The 20,892-nt window shown below is 36.7% G+C and overlaps 2 protein-coding genes across 6 annotated transcripts; one reads left to right on the top strand and one right to left on the bottom strand.

The window, feature by feature from the left end:
* The first annotated feature begins 4,997 nt into the window (after window positions 1-4,997).
* Window positions 4,998-12,905, top strand: LOC138887639 (uncharacterized). Its single transcript, XM_070169406.1, has 3 exons — window positions 4,998-5,707; window positions 6,167-6,310; window positions 12,848-12,905. The coding sequence occupies exons 1-3, from the start codon at window positions 4,998-5,000 to the stop codon at window positions 12,903-12,905; spliced, it is 912 nt and encodes a 303-aa protein (XP_070025507.1).
* Window positions 12,906-17,036: 4,131 nt separating this feature from the next.
* On the bottom strand, window positions 17,037-20,100 carry LOC104210431 (probable beta-1,3-galactosyltransferase 8). Of its 5 annotated transcripts, none has more exons than XM_009759328.2 (8): window positions 20,055-20,100; window positions 19,059-19,410; window positions 18,916-18,980; window positions 18,618-18,817; window positions 18,269-18,526; window positions 17,904-17,991; window positions 17,668-17,793; window positions 17,037-17,565 (listed from the first exon to the last, which is right to left on the bottom strand). In XM_009759328.2, the coding sequence occupies exons 2-8, from the start codon at window positions 19,401-19,403 to the stop codon at window positions 17,304-17,306; spliced, it is 1,344 nt and encodes a 447-aa protein (XP_009757630.1). In that variant the 5' UTR covers window positions 19,404-19,410; window positions 20,055-20,100; the 3' UTR covers window positions 17,037-17,303. The 5 variants fall into 5 exon arrangements, with proteins under 5 accessions (XP_009757630.1, XP_070024664.1, XP_009757629.2 ...); XM_070168563.1 differs by having other exon boundaries at window positions 19,059-19,385; window positions 20,055-20,098; XM_009759327.2 differs by lacking the exon at window positions 20,055-20,100 and adding an exon at window positions 19,804-19,928 and having other exon boundaries at window positions 19,059-19,385.
* Window positions 20,101-20,892: the final 792 nt, after the last annotated feature.

The following is a 20,892-nucleotide window of genomic DNA, read 5'->3' as shown; positions in this document are numbered from 1 at the left end:
ACAATTAGGTATATGTATATCCTAACTGCGAATCCGTCTCCCGATGTCAGGTTCAAGAACTTGCTTTATTGAATCCTATATGCTATCAAGAATTCTCACTTTAATTTCGAGTTCAATTTTAGATTCGTAGATAATATTTCACTGTTAGCTACACAACGAAATAATGAAGCGCATGATTACATAAAAAACTAATATAATAAAATGAAAGTCTTCAATTTAAGCTTCAAACATCAATATTCATGTAGCACCCACAATCCTAGAACAAAGAGAACTAGCCACTAATAGTCATGCATGCTAGAAATTATGGGAATGTTTAAAAGCATAAAACTACAAGTGATAAGACAATGAACGAAAAACTCTATGATTTCCGGCTCTTAAATAGCTTCAACAACGTTTTTCCTTCACAAAGGGTGAACCTTCCCAAAAAAACGAGTTTAAGGACTATTTATGGGTGTAGGAAAAGTCCTAGATGCAAATAATCTTATCCAAACAAAACAGGAAATGTTGGGCTAGAATGGCCGTGGGTACGCCGCACCTGACATAGCAGTCGAACCAGGTGCGGCTTTGGGCACGAGCACTACAGAGCGCACTCAATTTGAGTCCCATCCTGGGTGCGTCGCTTTCCGTGAGCCTCTATTGCTCACTTTTTCTTTCTCTAAATCGTATATACTTTCCTTTCTCAAAGAGTTCAAACTTTGCTTCAACTCTCGACTCCAATCTATCAACATCAACACGTAGCAATGCAAAATTAGCTCTTATTTCTTTATTTTTTCCCTCTATTCTTCTTTAATTTATTTCTACACACACAAATATCCTAATTAAGCTCAAGACTTCACAATGCACTTTTTTTTGGTTTCCCGCCCGGTGTTCGGTACCCGCATTGGAGCCCGACTATATCCGGATTCGCGCCGCGTAAGGCCCCATTCGGGGGGAAGCGCTCCCTACCAAGGATTTTTCCACACCCAGGGCTCGAACCTGAGACCTCTGATTAAGGGAGGAGCAGTCTCATCCACTGCACCACATCCTTTGGTGGTTAATGCACTTTAAATATTACTAGCATTACACTAAAATGTGAGACAAATAATGTCATATAAATTGTATGTATGTTTAGCCAAATATTAATTGTAGTAGCAAATATCTTCACGAGAACTTGAGTCAGATACCTCGTCAATCGGCTCTATGTATACTCAAACAATAACATAATCTGAATCATACCGCAGCTAAGATTTTTATGATAAGCATTTCGGAAATAAGTTTAAGTTTATTTCTGATTTAAATTGATAGTAATTGGCATATTAATGATTGTGATCTATTACTTCCTTGTTAGCGTTAAATTATGTGTATGTGTGTTTGATACGATTAAAGTCAATTTTCGATATTTTTAGAAAAAAGTGTTTTTCATTTTTCCCCAGAAAATAATTTCTTATTTTGTTGGTGAACGAAAAATTATATTTTGAACAAAGTATTTATTAAAGATTGAAATTTTGTAGAAATGTTAATACTGTTTTGATGAAATTTTTAAGTATGAAATGTTGATAATTATGTGTAAGTTTTAGTTAGAGGAAATGATAAGAAATCAAAGTTAAGATATTTATGTTACATCTCGCGTTTTTCGTACGTTAAAGTTTCGTCTTCAATTAATTGACATAAACCGGGGATGAGATTATCTTGAGGTTAGCATATTTCTAATTATACCAAGCAATAAGTAAGTGTCATGAAGGAAAGGGTACACGAATTAAAGAAAATGAGTTTCGTTGAAGGTTGTCGAATTTAAATAAAATACGGTCCGAGCTATAATACCCGATACGTATGGGCTAGTACCATGCAAGGTACCATATGACTACGATAGTATGAGATAAAAGATGTATTAAAAATAAGTAAAATTTTAAATAATTTAAGATAATTTTTAATTATGTGGGCAATTGTTTAATTATCGGGTAGCGGAATATTACCTAATTAATTAATTGGTTATGGAATAAGAATAAAATTACCCCACCCCCACGTGGCAACAAGCCACTTCATAAAGAGATGACTCTTAGTCATTCTTGATAAAGTGGCAAAATTATGTGTTACCAAAACACTTCAACAACGTGAAGTGTTATCAAAACACTACAATTCCAAAGATCTTTCAAAACAAAATCATACTACAATCAGATCCTAAATCTCATTCCTAATATTTTCAATACCAAAACCTTACAACCAGAAGTAAATGTTAGTAATTCTCCTCGCAACCCATTCCAGTGAGAACTTTTAGAGTCTCAACAACGGAGTAATTTTGCGGTTCTAAAGAAGTACGGTACAATCTTTTTCCAGAATATAATACGGATTTTTCTCTACTCCGGGTATGTCAAGGCTAAGTTCTTCCTTCATTTTGCATGATCTCATAATTACACAAGTTTGATAAGGAGGCATAAAGAAAAATTCATGTCCCGGAAGTTACATATATTTTTCCTAGTCTTGTAAGTATAATATTCAATTGAGTATTTCCTTCTTCCAGTCAAGAGAGCAGAGAGTCTATATATACAATATTACAGTATCTTCATTACCATTGAGTTATAATCGATAGGCAGGCCCCTATTGGGCAACCTCTGATCAGATGGTAAGTTATATGCCGAGCCTACTGTGGCCGAGCGCCTGTGAGAGAGCCCAGTTGGCCGAGATACAGGGCCTAGTATGGCCGAGCGCCTATGAGCGAGCCTACTATGGCAGAGCAGTTATATATATATATATATATATATATATATGTATAGGGCCGGACAACTATTTTACTTACTATATTGAGAGAGTTGAGTCAGTATCAGTAGGTAAGCATATGTTCAGATTATTAGTTCGGTTTTAGCTTTCAGTATATTTCCTTACATACTAGGTACATTATTTCGTACTGGCGTCCCTTTCTGGGGGCAATGAATTTTATGCGTGCAGGTTCAGACAGACAGACGGGTAGACCTCCTCAGTAGGTGTTGCTCGAATCCAGCTTTATCGGTATGCTCCCCATCCTTCGGAGTTACCGGGCTTAGAAATTTTGTGTACATCTTCTATATATATGTAGATAGGCTATGGGTAGGTCGGGGCCCTGTTCTGATTACAGTACATCTGTCAGTAGAGGCTTGTAGACATATCTTGTCAGTTAGTGCAGTATGTTGGGCTTGTAGGCCCTGTGCGTATATTTTGTTGGCTTGTCAGTTATAGTTGTTATGACAGCCTTGCCGGCCCAACTTTATGTTAACATTTAGTTAACGTTAGTCTCTATTCAGTTTTATATTTTGCTTTGAATATTATCTTGTAATGTGACCCATGACCAGAGTATCACATTACATATTCAGAGCCTCTTAGTCGCAAGTGGTACGCAAGGATAGGTAAGGCACCGGGTGCCGGCCTCGCCTCTAGGCTCGGGCCGTGACAAAAGTGGTATCATAACAGTTTTGTTCTAGAAAGTCTACAAGTCATGTCTATTAGGGTCTTGTTTATAGATGTATGGTGCACTACATTATATAAGCAGGGGACTACAGGGCATTTAGGAGTTGGTTACCCTTCTTTTAGATCTAAATCGTGTTGTAGTACTGAGTTATAAGAAATTTGAGTTAAACTTACGTGTTGGCGTTTGCATGCACAGATAACGATAACTAGGAAGACTACGGCTAGCCAGAGGAGAGAAACAATATTAGGTGAGTGGACTAGTAGGGTACCCCTTATAGATGGGGCCCAATCGGAGGCCCGGAGAGAGACCCCTACTCAGCCATTACCGGCTCCTCTGCCACCTGAGGAGATTCCTAGGGAGACCGCACATCTAGTTCCCCCTCCGCTACCATCAGATCAGGACTTGAGAAGTGTGGTGCATTTGTTGGCACAGTTGGTAGCTACCCAACAATAGGCTAGGGCATCCATTAGTGCAGGACCTTTCGAGGGATCTGGGAGTTCAAGGGTCCGAGAGTTTATTGGTTTGAGTCCCCTAGAGTTCACGGGGATAGATAAGAGGGAGGACCCACAAGATTTCATAGAGCAGCTTCACATGATCTTTTAGGTTATGCATGCCACGGAGAAAAAGGCAGTTGAGCTAGCAGCTTTTTGACTCTGAAATATAGCCATCCTTTGGTACGAGGGATGGGAAAGGTCCAAGGGACGTGATGCACCTCCAGCTATTTGGGAGAATTTTTCAGATGCCTTTCTTGACCAGTACTTTACCGCAGGAGATCCGACAGGCACGAGTCGATCACTCTTTAGCCCTCAAACAGGGAAATATGAGTGTTCGAGAGTATAGTCTCTGTTTTGACTCATTGGCAAGATATGCACCATCTATAGTTACTAGTATGTGGGACAGGATCCACCGATTTATAGCAGGGTTGTCCCTGGAGTTGACCGAGGCATGTGATACCGCTGCATTGCAGGATAGTATGGATATCTCCAGGATTCAGGCATTTGCCCAGAATATAGAAAGGGGTAGGCATTTGCAGTAGGGTACAGAGAGGACTAAGTCAGGGCAGCATAAGAGGATGAGATTTGTCAGGTCTCAGGAGTAGTCTGAGGGTACTTACAGGCCCCAGTACTTCGAACGGCCACCTAGACCTCCGCCACCTCAGCTACAGGGTTACATGTATGACCGCTACACTTAGTCAGGACCAGGTGAGAGCTCCCATGCATTGGGTTTACAGCGACAACGAGGTTCAGGGTCGACATGGCCATTTCCACCGTGGTGTGCCATCTGCGGTAGAGGACACTTAGACCAATGACGAGCTAGTTTTTATGCTTGTTATACATGTGGACGTCCGGGGCATATGATGCGAGATTGCCCAAATAGAGATTTTGGGGGTATGACACAACCAGCAAATTCAGCATCAGGATCATCTATGTTGATGCATCCTTCAGGGCGCGAGTCTTAATCTTCGGATTATAGAGGTCGAGGCAAAGGTAGAGGTTGCAGTTCAGATGGTAACCATAATCGTAGCTATGCGTTAGTAGGTCGGCAGGATAAGGAATCCTTATCAGATGTTGTGACAAGTATGTTGACCATTTTCTCTCACGATGCTTATGCCTTAATAGACCCAGGATCTACTTTATCGTGTCTTACCCCATTTGTCGCGGGGAAGTTTGGTATAGTTTCTGAAATAGTAAGTGATCCTTTTGCGGTATCTACACTAGTTAGAGAATCGATTATTGCTAGACGGGTTTACCGAGGTTGTACGGTATCAGTTTGCGATCGTCAGACCTCAGCCGACCTAGTTGAGCTAGAGATGTTGGATTTTGATGCTATCATGGACATGGAATGGTTGGCAGCTTTCCATGCCACGGTTCATTGTCGAGCAAAGATAGCTAGATTTCATTTTCCGGGTGAGCCAGCCCTTGAATGGGTAGGTAATGCAGCGACACCCAGAGGTAGGTTTATTTCCTATCTGAAGGCGAGGAAAATGATTGCAAAAGGGTGCATTTATCATATTTTGCGAGTTATAGATGTGGATGCAGAGATACCTACACTTCAGTCTATTCCAGTATTAAAAGAGTACGCATATGTATTCCTAGATGAACTTCCAGGTATTCCTCCAGAGCGAGAGATGGATTTTGGCATCGATTTGCTTCCGGGAACTCAACCAATATCCATCCCTCCGTATAGAATGGCACCTTCCGAATTGAAGGAGTTAAAGGAGCAGTTAAAAGATTTGCTGGATAAAGGTTTCATCAAGCCCAGTACTTCACCTTGGGGTGCACCAGTACTGTTTGTGTGAAAGAAAGACGGCTCACTGAGGACGTGTATCGATTATAGGCAACTGAACAAGGTAATTATTAAGAATAAGTATCCACTTCCAAGGATAGATGACCTGTTTGATCAGTTGCAGGGGGCTAGATGCTTTTCAAAAATAGATTTTAGGTCGGGGTACCACCAGGTCAGAGTTCGAGAGGAAGATATTCCCAAGACTGCTTTTAGGACCCGATATGGCCACTTCGAGTTCCTTGTCATGTCTTTCGGGTTGACGAATGCACCTGCCGTGTTCATGGACTTGATGAATAGCCTATTCCGGATATTTTTAGATATGTTCATGATAATATTTATTGATGATATTTTAGTTTATTCACGTTCAGAAGATAAGCATGCGGACCACCTGCGAGCGGTGCTCCAAACTCTCCGCAATAGTAAATTATATGCTAAGTTTTCTAAATGTGATTTCTGGTTGAGGTATGTAGCATTCTTGGGACACATTGTATCCGATGGAGGTATAACGGTAGACAATCAGAAGATTGAGGCTGTGAAATCCTATCCTAGACCTACCACTCTGATAGAGATTCCTAGCTTTCTAGGCTTAGCAGGATACTACCGGAGGTTCGTAGAGGGTTTTTCTTCTCTGTCAGCACCATTAACGAAGTTGACGCAGAAAACAACTAAGTTTTAGTGTACAGAGGCCTGTGAGCAGAGTTTCCAAGAGCTTAAGAACATGTTGACCTCAGCACCAGTTCTAGCACTTCTAGAGGTCCAGATGGTTATGCCATGTATTGTGATACCTCAAATGTCGGGTTATGATGTGTCCTGATGCAACATTGGAAGGTAATTGTGTATGCTTCAAGGTAGTTAAGGAAGCACGAACGGAATTATCCGACCCACGACCTCGAGTTAGTTGTGGTTGTCCATGCACTTAAGATATAGCGACATTATTTGTATGGTGTTCATGTTGATGTATTCACGGATCATAAAAGCTTGCAATATATCTTCAAGCAAAAAGAGTTGAAATTGCGACAGAGGCGATGGCTTGAGTTATTGAAAGATTACGATGTTAACATTCTTTACCATCCAGGAAAAGCTAATGTTGTAGCAGATACCTTAAGTCGCTGATCTATGGGTAGCTTAGCACATGTAGAGGCCGAGAAAAGACAATTAACTAGAGAGATTCATCATTTAGCTTGTTTGGGGGTTCGGTTAGTAGACTCTAGCAATGGAGGAGTTGTACTCCAAAATTGTAATACCATATATACTAATAAGGGCATATAAGTCTTTAACTAAGTTTAAAAAAAAAGGAAATAATAGGAGAATGGGCCAAAGCCCATAGGGAGGAAAAGAAAAAAACGTGAAAAAGGGGAAAGGGGGAAAAGAAGCGCAGCAAGCTGCTGCTAAACAACAGAGGGAAAAAACGAAAACCCATAGAGGAGGAGAAAAAAAAGGAGAAGAAGAAAGAGGCTAGAACCAAACCTTGAGAAATTTTAAATACGCATTGGTTCTTACGGGTAATACTCAAATTTCTCATCTAGATTCTTTTCTTCTGGTAATTCTTTTTATCTCAGTTCATATATTTGAAGGGTTTCACAAGGTATAAGAAATATAATACCAATAAGAGTTATTCTGGGCAAATTATACAATTGGAAGTTAGTCAATATTACTGTAGGATAGATTCACTTGGAAAAAAAGAAGGGCATTGATGTATTTGTACTTAAACTAGTCTCATTATATATGATCTTTGTTAGGTGTAAATTAAGTTAGTGTGCAAGGGTTGAGTTTTGGTGTTTAACTATATTGCAATGAAAATATCGAGTTTGGGTTTGAATGTGGTAAGTCTAGTATTGAGTACAAAAGATAAGTACCAATTAAGAAGGAATATTATGGACAATAAAGTTATTTCAGTTTCAATTTATGCACAGGATTAAGGAAATTGAACAGTAAAGGGAATAAACCATATAAATACCTTTTTACTTAAAAGATTTTGGACTAATTTAAGTTACTCATAGAATGGGTAAATATAATTCGGCGAATTGATAATAAAATATAAAACTCGAAGGATTTGGTATTTTAAATTAGTGATAGATTTAGCCAAAATGAGGCGATTGACATGGGATCAATATTATATAATTATAGATTGATTGGAGGAATTTGTACGAATTGCTCGAGGTGAAGCATTTGGTATTTTGGCACAAGTACTGTGAGTAGTAATTTTACCGCAATTTGTGTTTTCATAACTTGCATGATTTACACATGATTTTTAAGATGAATATGTTACCGATTATTTTGAGTTGCATGTGGGACAAGTCTTTTACTCGATATGATACCGAAATAGTTATTTGAGATGGTTACCCTGGTTTTAAATATTTCCGTTGTCACTAGATCTATTTTACTGTTACTTGAATTTACTGTTATCGAAATGAAATTATATGATTTGATAAGAACTTAAATGCCCTATATTGATTTAAAATATTTTCTACGAGTATATACGGATTACAGAGACACGTATAAATGGGATTAGACATTGAAGGATCCCGTAGCTAAGGCGGGTTCATTAGACCCGATGCAACCTTGTAATTACTGATTACCGTTATAGCCCTCGCTAGTGGGAAGGTCGAACTATCATATCGTTACCGATTTTCCTCGAGTAGGGACTACCGTTATATTTGACTTCTTGCGAGGAAGTCCACAGTTATACCGATTACATAATTCGTTCATTGAAACCTCCTAAAATATGAATAATAATATTATACAGTGGTTACCGAGCTTATTACGGAATTGTCAATCGTATTATACTACAAAAAAACACATGATGAGACTAAAAATTGCTTATTGTTTCTGAAAGGGGCATTTTTATGATAATTTCTGTTCTGTTTAATATACTAGCATGTTTTCTGACTTGTCTCCAATAAAAACGGTTGTCGTTAAGTGTTATTACTCACTGAGCTAGCGACTCATTCCCCGCTAATTGTTTTTTTTTACAGAGACAACAGTTGACGCGGGCGGGAATTTCTTTAATTAGAGCGCACAAGTTGATAATTCTTGGTAAGCCTCGCAGTTGTTCGCGTGGGCGGGAATTTTATCAATTGTTATGGTCTTTTATTTGAACTCCTAGAGTCGCTCCATAATCATTCTTTTAGTGTCTTGAGTAGTCTTTGTTATTATAGACTTATGTTGAGTAACACCCATTCTTATCAAAATTTGGAGATAAAGTAGTATTTCTAGTTGTTAGTGGGTGGACTGTTAAAGGTAGATATTTATTTTGGTTAATTGATAAAGTCATTATCATTTGAATTGCTATTAGGATGTTTGGTTTCTGATTTGAGACAGGAAAATTTTTGGGATGCTCCAAAAAAATAGGGTAAACTCTGTTCGATTTTCTGTAAAATTACCGATGAGGCTTACTTGGGAGCACTTGCTCCTAAGCGCCGGTCACGATCCTAAATTGGGTCGTGACAAAAATACTACAAAATCATCTCTCATAGCTGAAGTAAAGGAGTGGCAATACGAGGACCCAGAGTAGGTCGAGTTAAGAGAGCGAGTTCTGCAGAAGAAGCAGTCGTTGTTAGAACTCAAGGGAGATGAGGTTCTCAGATACAGGGGTCGCTTATGTGTTCCAGATATAGCAGGGCTCCGAGACAGGATTATGTCAGAGGCACATTACTCGTGGTACTCCATTCACCCTGGGTCAACGAAGATGTATCATGACATTAAGGATGTGTACTGGTGGAACGATATGAAGAGGAACATTGTTGAGTTTGTCGCTCAGTGCCCTAGTTGCCAACAGGTGAAGATAGAGCACCAGAAGCCCGGAGGTCTAATGCAGACTATAGAGATCCTGACATGGAAATGGGAGGCGATAAATATGGACTTTATCACGGGTTTACCTCGTTCTCATCGCAAGTTCAATTCCATATGGGTGATAGTCGATTGGCTCACGAAATCAGCTCATTTTCTACCGGTCAGATCTCCATATACAACATAAGATTATGCAAAGTTATATATTAAAGAAATAGTGCGACTTCGCGGAGTACCAATATCTATTATATCTGATCATGGTGCCCAGTTTACAACACATTTTTGGAGGTCATTTCAGAAAGGTCTGGGGACTCAGGTGAATCTCAGCACAACTTTTCATCCACAGACTGATGGACAACCCGAGCGCATAATTCAGACGCTCGAAGATATGTTACGAGCATGTGTATTGGATTTTAAAATGAGTTGGAATGAACATTTACCTCTTATCGAGTTTTCACATAATAACAATTGCCACTCCAGTATCCAGATGGCTCCGTATGAGGTTTTGTATGGGCGTAAGTGCAAATCTCTTATAGGGTGGTTTGATGTTGGAGAATCTGGGTTACATAGGCCAGACCTGGTTCAGTAGGCCATAGAAAAAGTAAAGATCATCCGGGAGCGGCTGTTGACAGCTCAGAGTCGTCAGAAGTCATATTCTAACGTGTGGCGACGAGATTTAGAATTCGGGGTTAATGACTGGGTATTCTTAAACGTATCACCTATAAAGGGTGTGATGAGGTTTGGCAAGAAAGTCAAACTTAGCCCACGGTATATTGGTCCTTATAAGATCATTCGGAGAGTGGGCCAAGTAGCATATGAGTTAGAACTACCCTCAGAGTTGGGGTCTGTCCATCCATTGTTTCACGTATCAATGCTACAGAAGTGCATTGGCGATCCTACCCTAGTGGTGCCCAGGGATGATGTACAGATTATGGAGAACTTGTCTTACGAGGAAATCCCGGTTTCCATCCAAGACCGACAAATCTTCAAGCAGCGAAATAAGGAAATAGCCTCCGTGAAGGTTTTATGGAGGAGTAAGAATGTGGAAGAGATGACGTGGGAAGCGGAGGAAGAAACAAAGTCTAAATACCCCCACCTATTTCAAGCTGAAGATATGGCTCAAGGTGGAATACCTCAGCACAACTCTATTCAGGCCAGTAGGTCATCGAGTAAGCTCTCATTTTGACTCTAAGAATTTATAATGGACAGTTGTGTGAAGCCAAGTGTTGCTATTTATATACAGTGGCCATGTGTGGCATGTATAGTATATTTTCTGGCTGCATATAGGTTGGGTTTAGTCTAGTGTACGGAAGAGACTCCGGCATAAAGATTTCTCAAAGTATCTAAGAGTAGACATTCAAGGACGAATGTTTCTAAGGGAGGAAGGATGTTACATCTCGCGTTTTTCGTACATTAAAGTTTCGTCTTAAGTTAATTGACATAAACTTGGGGATGAGATTATCTTGAGGTCAGCATATTTATGCTATTTATACCAAACAATAAGTAAGTGCCATGAAGGAAAGGGTACACGGATTAAAGAAAATGAGTTTCGTTGAAGGTTGTCGAATTGCAATAAAATACGATCCGAGCTATAATACCCGATACTTATGAACTAGTACCATGCAAGAGACCATATGACCACGATAGTATGATATATAAGGTATATTCAAAATAAGTAGAATTTTAAATAATTTGAGACAATTCTGAATTATACAGGTAATTGGTTAATTATCGAGAAACGAAATATTACCTAATTAATTAATTGGTTATGTGATAAGATTAAAATTACCTCCCACCTCTACGTGGCAGCAACCAACTTCATAAAGAGATGACTCTTAGTCATTCTTGATAAGTGGCCAAATGATGTGTTACAAAAATACTTCAACAACGTGAAGTGTTATCAAAACACTTCAATTCCAAAGATCTTTCAAAACAAAACCATACTACAATCAGATCCTAAATCTCATTCTTAATATTTTCAATAAAGACCTTTCAACCAAAAGTAAATGTTAGCAATTCTCCTTGCAACCAATTCCAAGAGAATTTTTAGAGTCTTAGCAACAGAGTAATTTTGCGATTCTAAAGAAGTACGGTGCAACCTTTTTCCAGAATATCATACGGATTTTTCCCTACTTCAGGTATAATAAGGTGAAACTCTTCATTCATTTTGCATGATCTCGTAATTACACAAGTTTGATAACGAGGCATAAAGAAAAATTCATGTCCGAAAAGTTACGTATATTTTTCCTAGTCTTGTAAGAACAATATTCAATTGAGTATTTTCTTATTCTAGTCAAGAGAACAGAGAGTCTATATATACAGTATTACAGTATTTAATTACCATTGAGCTATAGTCGATGGGCAGGCCCCTATTGGACAACCTCTGATCAGATGGTAAGTTATATACCGAGTCTACTGTGGCCGAACACCTATGAGCGAGCCCAGTTGGCCGAGATACAGAGCCCAGTATGGTCGAGCGCCTATGAGCGAGCCTACTACGACAGAGCAATTATATATATATATACCGAGCCTTATAGGGCCGGACAGCTATTTTACTTATTATATTGAGAGAGTTGAGTCAGTATCAGCAGGTAAGCATATGTTCATATTATCAGTTCAGTTTCAGCTTTCAGTATATTGACTTACATACTCATTATATTATTTCGTACTGACGCCCCTTTCTGGGGCGCTGTATTTCATGCATGCAGGTGCAGACAGACAGACGAGTAGACCTCCTCAGGTGTTGCTCGAATCCAGCTTTATTGGTAAGCTCCCCGTCCTTTGGAGTTGCCGGGTCTAGAAGTTTTGTGTACATTTTGTGTATATATGTAGATAGGTTATGGGTAGGTCAGAGCCCTGTTCCGATCACAGTACATCTGTCAGTAGAGGCTTATAGACATATCTTGTCAGTTAGTGCAATATGTTGGGCTTGTAGGCCCTATACATATATTTTGTTGGCTTGTCAGTTATAGTGGTTATGCCGGCCTTGCCGGCCCAGCTTTATGTTGATATTTAATCAGCGTTAGCCTCTATTCAGTTTTATATTTTGCTTCGCACATAATGTGTAACGTGGCCCATGGGCAGACATTACATATATAGAGCCTCTTAGTCGCAAGTTATTATGCACATTGCAACACTTGCAAGTGGAAATAGATGGGTACGCAAGGAACAAAGATAAAATTGCGAAAGTGAAGAATCGGACAATCAACAACATTCTCTATGAGATACAAAGTATTAAACGCATCTGAAACCAAAATATGAAAATGGAGCCTTCAAACGTGTAGATTGTTTTATGGGTTTGTTATACTTCTTTTGCTCTCTTTTTAATGTTTAATATTTTATCTGAATGTTTAGGTGGAACATTGAGATGCCTGCAATTATAGCTATTATCATGAAGATCCACTCTTTGTGATGGTGATCTTGGACTAAGCGCAATGTGTTAGTAATTAGTATGTTTATCATGGCTAATATTAACAAATTCGTACTTATAACATTCTCCTTTGCATTTATTATAAAATATTAGTTGTTGAAACTCATTTTAATCACAAACTGTAGGCTTGAATAAGCCATCATTGCTTGTGTAGAAGATAATTATGTGAAATTTTTACAATAGAAATATCACTGGATGGGAAAATATTAATTCTAACTGTTCCGTCCTATTCATCCCCATCAGTAGCTAGCTTTTTTGGTTTACATTGTTAAATGCATTTTAGGTTGATGCCGAAGCATATTTCTCTTTCTTATTCAGTGTTCAAGTTGTTATTTTCTCAAGCACTGTAGTTGTTCATACTATTTTTTCATATCGATGTTTATTTGAGATTTGTTGTATTGTTTTTAAACTAAGACAAATCGCTATGACCTATTTTATGTTGAGTAAGTCACTAGCAAGAGTTGTAAATAGTTTGTGTTGTTTTTGTCCTTAATATACGTGGATCTAATCATTTTGCTATCAATCTTACATCACGAAGCTTAATATTGTTTTAGGAATTAAGGTTTACATATTTACCTTTTTTTGGGGAACTAATCTTTTAATTTTTTTTTTTAATTGACATAGGATACACTAATACACGTGCAACGCACGTTTCTAGAAACTAGTTTCTCTACATATTCGTTGCACGTGTATGCCAAGATATATAGTACACATTGTCATAAAATAATATTTTTAGTAACTGTACATAAAAAAAATATAGTGTAAGAATGTGAATCATCCTTAGGTGAATTATTCTTCCTTAAATACATATGAGTTGACTATTTATTTCGTTTTTATGAGGCAAAACATGTAATTATGTGTATTTCATCTAATATTTCCTTATAGACGATATTCCTCGTGTATGCTCCTTCCATCCACTTTGATTTTTCTGTCATAATCAGGACTCTTGTGGTCGACATTGATATATATCCCTCTTGAAAGTGCAACATAATTCATGTGAGAAAATATGTTGTGGCAGATAAAATCCAATATGGGAATTGTTTGACCCTGTGGTTTGGACATGTAATATGATTTTAGGACATAACAAGTAACCAATATATTCTAGGAGAATTACTTGCGCATCAACAAGTAAACAATTCATAATCTTGACTAACTTTATCTCTTTGGATTGTTTTATTACTTTATTTGGTATTAATGCAATATCTTTAACTTCTGTCTTCATGGTATCACGCCTGTATTTTAGTTTCTGTTATTAAATTGTCTCATATATTTAAAGAAGGAAAAAATTTGCACAAAATAATATGAACGAAATTATAATCAGAGTAATATATAGAAAAATGTAGACATCACGATTGTAGCTCTGTTAAAGGATTCACGCATAAACCAGTGGTAACTGAATTAATGGCTGAGCACAGAAGTTACCCAATCATAATGGAGGGAAAAGGGCTAACAACAGGTAAAGAGAGTGAAAATATTTTTTTTAGAATTAACTAATTACTTGCTCGTAGTACATGTAAATTTTCGTGTGAGGATATTACAGTTTTGCAAATGGTAAAATCACCATCAAAATAGGATAATCAAATGGTATGAAAAGGAATAAAGTTAAGACAGAAGCATGCTTATCATATGCTAGTGTATTCTTCAAATATTTTTACAGCAAAGTTTGTCATACATAACCTAAACTTAGAAGTCAGTATGATAAAGTTATGTTACCAAATTGCGTAAATCTGTTGCCTTTTGAATTGTCGGATAGATTAGCACATTACTTAACATGAATAGTTGATATTCTAAAATTCCCTAGTTAAATAAGGAAAAACTTTAGAATAGATATAAAGCTAACGATTGGTTTATCATCTTTCATCTTTTCAAGAATTTCATCGATCTTTTCAGTAAAATTACCCCATAAAATAACAACTGTAAAATTAAATCTATATTTTAAAATTTCCAATTAAATTAACTGTGGTTTGTTATCCATATATATAGTATGTGAAATGATCATTTTTCATTGAAATTTGTGATTTTAGCTTGTCTTTCATTTGTAACTATTATCTTTCTTCTCCTGCTGTAACCTTCTCCAATAAGCGGTTCATTGTAACTAACCATGCAACTTGTATCTAAAAACATGAGATTAAAATTAGTGATAAGAATCAAGTATTTATGTACGAAAATGATTTGTTTATTCTTATAAAGGTTTACCAAAGATAGTTCCGAAGAATAGTATGAGTATATAGTGGGTTCCAAAATTTAACTTCAAGTTTGTAGAATCTTAATCAAAGCACTATTATATTAGCATGAGCATAAAAAAATATTCAGATTCCTTTAATAAGATTGACTGCTTACAACACTTATATCTACACACACAGATATGGGTAGAATTAATATAGAATACTTTAATTTAGGCACTTTTTGCAAAGTGGACATGAACAGAATTATAAAGCAAAAGCGTCTAATTTAATAGTTTTATAACATGTCACGTGCTTCAGTTTAAATAAGATTCTTTCATACGTGGCCGTTTAAAAATAATTTTCAAACAGATTCAAGATTATAGGCTGCATTTTTCCTTGTAAGAGAAAAGGTTGCAAGATCACTGGGCTATTGTAAAAAAGGTTGTAGGCATTTAGACCATACAACGTCAAACAAATCATCATCAACGAATGTTTTGTCATTGTTATGCTTTAATTTTAGGGAAGAAATTTTGTACAGAACATGATCGCATAGAGCTTTTCCATAGCAGATAGCAGCAAGAGAAAGGCTACTACAGTAAATTTTAACCCCAAATCCTTCTTTTTGTTCTCCATGAACACACCAAATACCTAAGTTTTATTGATTTAGAGTTGTCATGCTAACCATTTATATTGCAAATAAATCATGAGGATTATGAATATTATGAAGCATTTTGTAAAAGTTTCAATCACCAAATTGCACAACAATAAACAAAGGCAAAAGAGAAATATAGAAAAATTAGGCTGTAAAAATTAGAAGTAAAGTAAACTGTATTCAAGCCTTGAAAATTAATACTTAATTAAACGCTAGTCATCTCCAAATTCTAACCCTTTCAGACAAAAATCTGATAAGCAAGTAGATTCTAGGAAACTATGAGAAATAGATGACTAATGAACAAATTGAATAATTTGGCGAAGGAGAATTTGATGCCAAACTTGTTGGTTTAACAGAGGAGCGAGATTGATAGAGAATACCATAGGGGCTTAAATTTTTAAAGACAAAAAAATTTAAACGGTGCAACTGTTGAGATATGATCGTTAGTTCTCTTCACGTCTATCACCGAGCAGAGGTGGCGCTTGAGTTGTAGCGGGTAATTGTAGGGTTTTCTTTTTTAAAAAAAAAAGTTAGTATGATAAGGGTAAATCTATAAATTGACTTTCAACTTAAGAGCTTCCTGCTTTTAATATATTATGATATGACGACTAGTTTAATTACGGGTTTACAGCTGCCTTTTCGTCTCAAAAGTCAATGTGCCACCGAGAATAATACTTCATATGCGTAAAAATAATGAAGGAGTTTGACATACGAGGATCAGATCTTTAATTTTTCATCAAGAACGGACATGAATTTCCTATTGTTTTGGAAAACAATTTAGATAATTAGAAACTATAATACTGTAAGTTACAATTTTTTGCATGAAAATATTTAAAGCAAATGCAACTATTGTAATTAAAAACACTGTTAGACTCTGGAAGAATAATAATATCAAATTAATTGGAATGAGGGAGTAATAAATAAGATAAGAAAATCATTACAGTGGATTTAATTAGGTAATCAATGAGAATACTTGAAAATATGATACTAATGACTATAATGATATAATCTAATGTTCCGCCCTGCCCCCCCCCAACCCACCACCCCACCCAGGAAATATGGAAGTTGCAGAATCTTTTTGTGCTTATTTAATTCCTTGTGATTGTATTCTTAGAAATATTATACTCTAACTGAGTAATTAAATTGAGCATGCAATCTGTACTTTATACGTAGTATAGACATAAATCATAAGAGAATGCTTCTCTTCAATTTTGGTGGTCTCTAAAGCTAGGTGAATTTAAATTTGTTAGGCTAATGTATGCAGTGCGAAAATAGATTATAAGGAACACAATACAATTTAGAAGTAGAATTGTGTAGTGTCATATCAACCACTGATAGAGAAATTTCTTTCATGACACAAGGCTGGCTTAATTAATTAAAGAGACACTTGGCACTCTAAAGACAAGGCCAATAAGAGTGAAATACAAATCGCGGTGGCAAAAATAAGCAAAAGAAGAATTGCATTGCGCAAGTAAATTATTAATCAAAAGGAAATAAATACTATGTGGATAATTAATTAAGTTCTCTCCAATATTAAATGTCATCCTAGCTACTAGAGTACTGTCATGAGAGAGGAACATTCCAAAGAGCTGCATCACCTTCGCCGCATGAATGGTGCACATCTTTCATCCTCTCTACCGACTTGCATATCCCACTGCATGGCCAATCAAATGATGCCACACACATATTCCCTCCTTTGGCCTTCCACTCACAATCTGGAGGTGTTCCACAGCACATTGAACGCTCATCCACATGCTCCACTTCCAATCCAATTAACCATGATCCCAATGATACGTCTTCATTTGCATATCTATGTAATATCCCCCTATTTTAATTTTTCCATCATACAATTAAACATATGTCATTCTTCAACTTGATATTGGTCTAAGAGGCGTTGCAATATATGTGTGTAAATTAAAGAACTTACGAGTTGATGGAGATGTAAGAAGCAAGGTCTCTAGAGATGCCATATATTTGACCCGTGGCATGCCGGAAATACTTGTTCCCTTCTTCTCCAAATTTCCAATACTCAGGCTCATGATACCTTAATCCTCTGCCAAATCAATATATTTATCAGTCAAGTACATTTCTTCTTTTACTTTTCGAGAGGGAAATTATATACGTTTATGTTTTGTGGAACAAACTAAATGAAAGACGCCTCACTTTTGGGAAAGAACTGGCCCTGACTTCATGCACCCAATGTAGACTCTTGGTTTGGATTTGTATTTTGCTAATGTGCTAGCAAGCATACCTGCAAAATGTTGAGAGAATTACATAGGCATGTATAGTTATGCATGCATTTAAGGAAATTAATAAAGTACTATATGAGCTTATATATAGAGGATTTAACTTATATATATTGGCACTACAAATTTTTTTATCCTATTAATTTTATTTAACCAATCATAGCAAGTTATTACTTTATTTTCAGGTTACAATATCAAATTTGCTACGAAAGATTACTTGTTTTTAAAGTTCAACTGAACTTAATGATGTAAACAAATCTATACATTATTTATGTAAATTACCTAAGTTGAGATGGACATCATCGTCCACTTTAACGTAGAAGTCAGCGTCCCAAATGGAGACAGCTTTAGAGAAATACAATCTTGTCTTGGTGGACAGTTCATGATAACCCTCAACGTGTTCAAGTCGAAGGAAATCCTCGTACTGAGCATCCTCACTGTCAATGGCACGATCAAGAACTCCTCCTCGTGTAGCACTGTGTCCTATCACAAACCGTATCACGATTCCCTTCTCTTTCTCTAGCTTCCTTAGCTTATCCCCTGCCAATTAAATTAATGGAATACAATAATTCAGATTCATCAATCTATTTCAAACTAATAGAAGAAGCTAAGAAATAGTCAAATTGAAGACCTTTAGGCATCCAAGTTTCTCTAAGAGAATCGCGTCTTTTTCTGCTGCTGAATGCGGTATTAATTCCCACCACGATGAATGCTTTATTCGGTGTGGTGTGATTTGAAGCTCTGTTTTCCTTTGCGTTTTGACTGATTGTTTGCCTTGTCCGAGCTATTGCTAGTTCATTCTCCAATGTTGATATACTTTTATCAAGTGATCTGTTAATTCGAACCCAACATTCATAATTAATAAAAAAGAGAATTAAAAGATAGGCTATATAACAGGCATTGACTTGTGGATTTGAGCCTGTGCTTACTGAATAGCTTGATGAGTTTTCTTAACTTCTCCCATGATGTCTCTTGAATTGCTTTCGGCTAATTTCTGCATAAAGAAAATATCATAAGTCAATATTTCTCATGACAACAATACTTGTTTTTTAAAGTTTCAAATTAAGCTTACACGCTTGGGATCACATTCACGTGAAATAGTTCTAAGCTTCTCATGGTTGAAAATGCTGGGGATCACAAGATCATTATTCATTTCAGAATTAGGTTGAGTCCATATTCGACTACTAAAGATTGATCCAGCCAGAAAGCTTGCAATGCATAACACTAATATGGATTTTCCAGAAACCGGGAATTTCCCTGATCTCATTTTTGAATTTCCCAGTTTGTTGAGCTCCCACGGCCACAATGTTGACACCGGAACCCAAACTCGGCCACTGCTATTTAGCTTCTTTTCCTCCGCCAGCAGCACCCTATTGTTTGCTGCTGCTTTTCCAGTATTCTTCATGAAGAACAACATTTAATATCTGTTATATATAAAATGATAATGACTTCAAACCTTGGGCTGGATAATTTATAAGGGATATCCGTTATGGTCAATAAAACATGAGAATATTCATGGCCACACAAACAACATATGATATTCTTGAAGAAAATTAAGGGAAGTTAAACATGTCATTGCAAATTGCATGGTATGTCAAGGACTAATAATAACAAGCACTAATGCAGAAAGGTGTTTGGCTTGACACGAAAGATACAAATTATCTTCCTTTAACAGACCGAAGAACAGAAATTGAAATATTGGACAGAAACTCTGTATCAAGAAGAAATCATGTTAGGCAGATTTGGAAAATCTTCAGTGAACTGAAAAATCGAAACAGCTTGGTCAATTATTTCTCTATAGATCAGAAGATATTAACCTTACTTTCTGCATTGAATTGAAGATTCATTTCTCTCATGTGCAGTGTCATGATGTTTGGCATAAACAAGAATACCTCATTTGGAATACAAAACAAATGGAATCAATGCACATTAGTAAATGAAGCATGTAATTACGTACATGCATGAACTAATATATAAAATTAATATATTCACTTTCAGCTAAAAGACATCTTCTACAATTGTTTGTCAAATATGCATTTAAAGTAAAAGATAAGATGGTAGGTAGTACCTGCTAGGACATGATAATTGAAGTGGCTGGCATGCAGATATGAAATTATGTGTCATTTTAAAGAGGCTTATTACATCTTCCCTTTCCTATTACATGAAAGAGTCCAGTTGCAACCATAGGCAGTTGAATCATGTGACTTTCATGTTCCAACAAACTGTCTGCCCTATTTCAACAGAAGAAATTCCTCTGTCCTTTTTCCTATTGTTTTGAAGCTACAGATAGGCATGCAATACGTTTCTCTTTTATGATTAACACTTGCATACGGACATCCTATTCATTGATGCTATTACATTTGAGAAACATTGGCCTAAATTTCAGCAGTTCAGAAGCCACTGTTTGCTCATAATGTCGGAAAGACAATTACATTTAGGATACATTGTAACAGATTGATCAAACGATAAAAATACTTATCATAAGGGAGTCAAATTTACATATCATGATTCAGAGCTTAGCATTCGATCTCCTCAAATGTATATATTTGAAAAACCTTTTGAAGATATGAAATATATAATTTCTTTTAATTGAAGGGTGTTGGCCTAAGTGAAGGTTTGTTTTGAAGATTGACAAAGGAAACTCAGGCATGAACCAGGTCCATCCCTTGTGTGCATAGGCACGGGCAGATTCGAGCATGTGGAATGCACGTGAAGGAGATAAGCTTAACTTGGTATAATTGATATCTCCTGATCGAAAATGTTGCATAAGTAATAAGGAGAAGGACTCCTTACTCAAAGAGAACACTATCCCAGATATGGAAAGAGTTCGAAGTTGAAGTTAACTAGAACTCTTCCACCAAGGAAGAGTAGCATCAGAACTCTAGTTATTTTCTATTTTACCAACT

This window comes from Nicotiana sylvestris, chromosome 3 (assembly GCF_000393655.2).
Source record: "Nicotiana sylvestris chromosome 3, ASM39365v2, whole genome shotgun sequence".
NCBI classification, from domain to species: domain Eukaryota; kingdom Viridiplantae; phylum Streptophyta; class Magnoliopsida; order Solanales; family Solanaceae; genus Nicotiana; species Nicotiana sylvestris.
The sequence above is the reverse complement of the archived record's forward strand: the minus strand, read 5'-3'. Positions and strand labels throughout refer to the sequence as shown.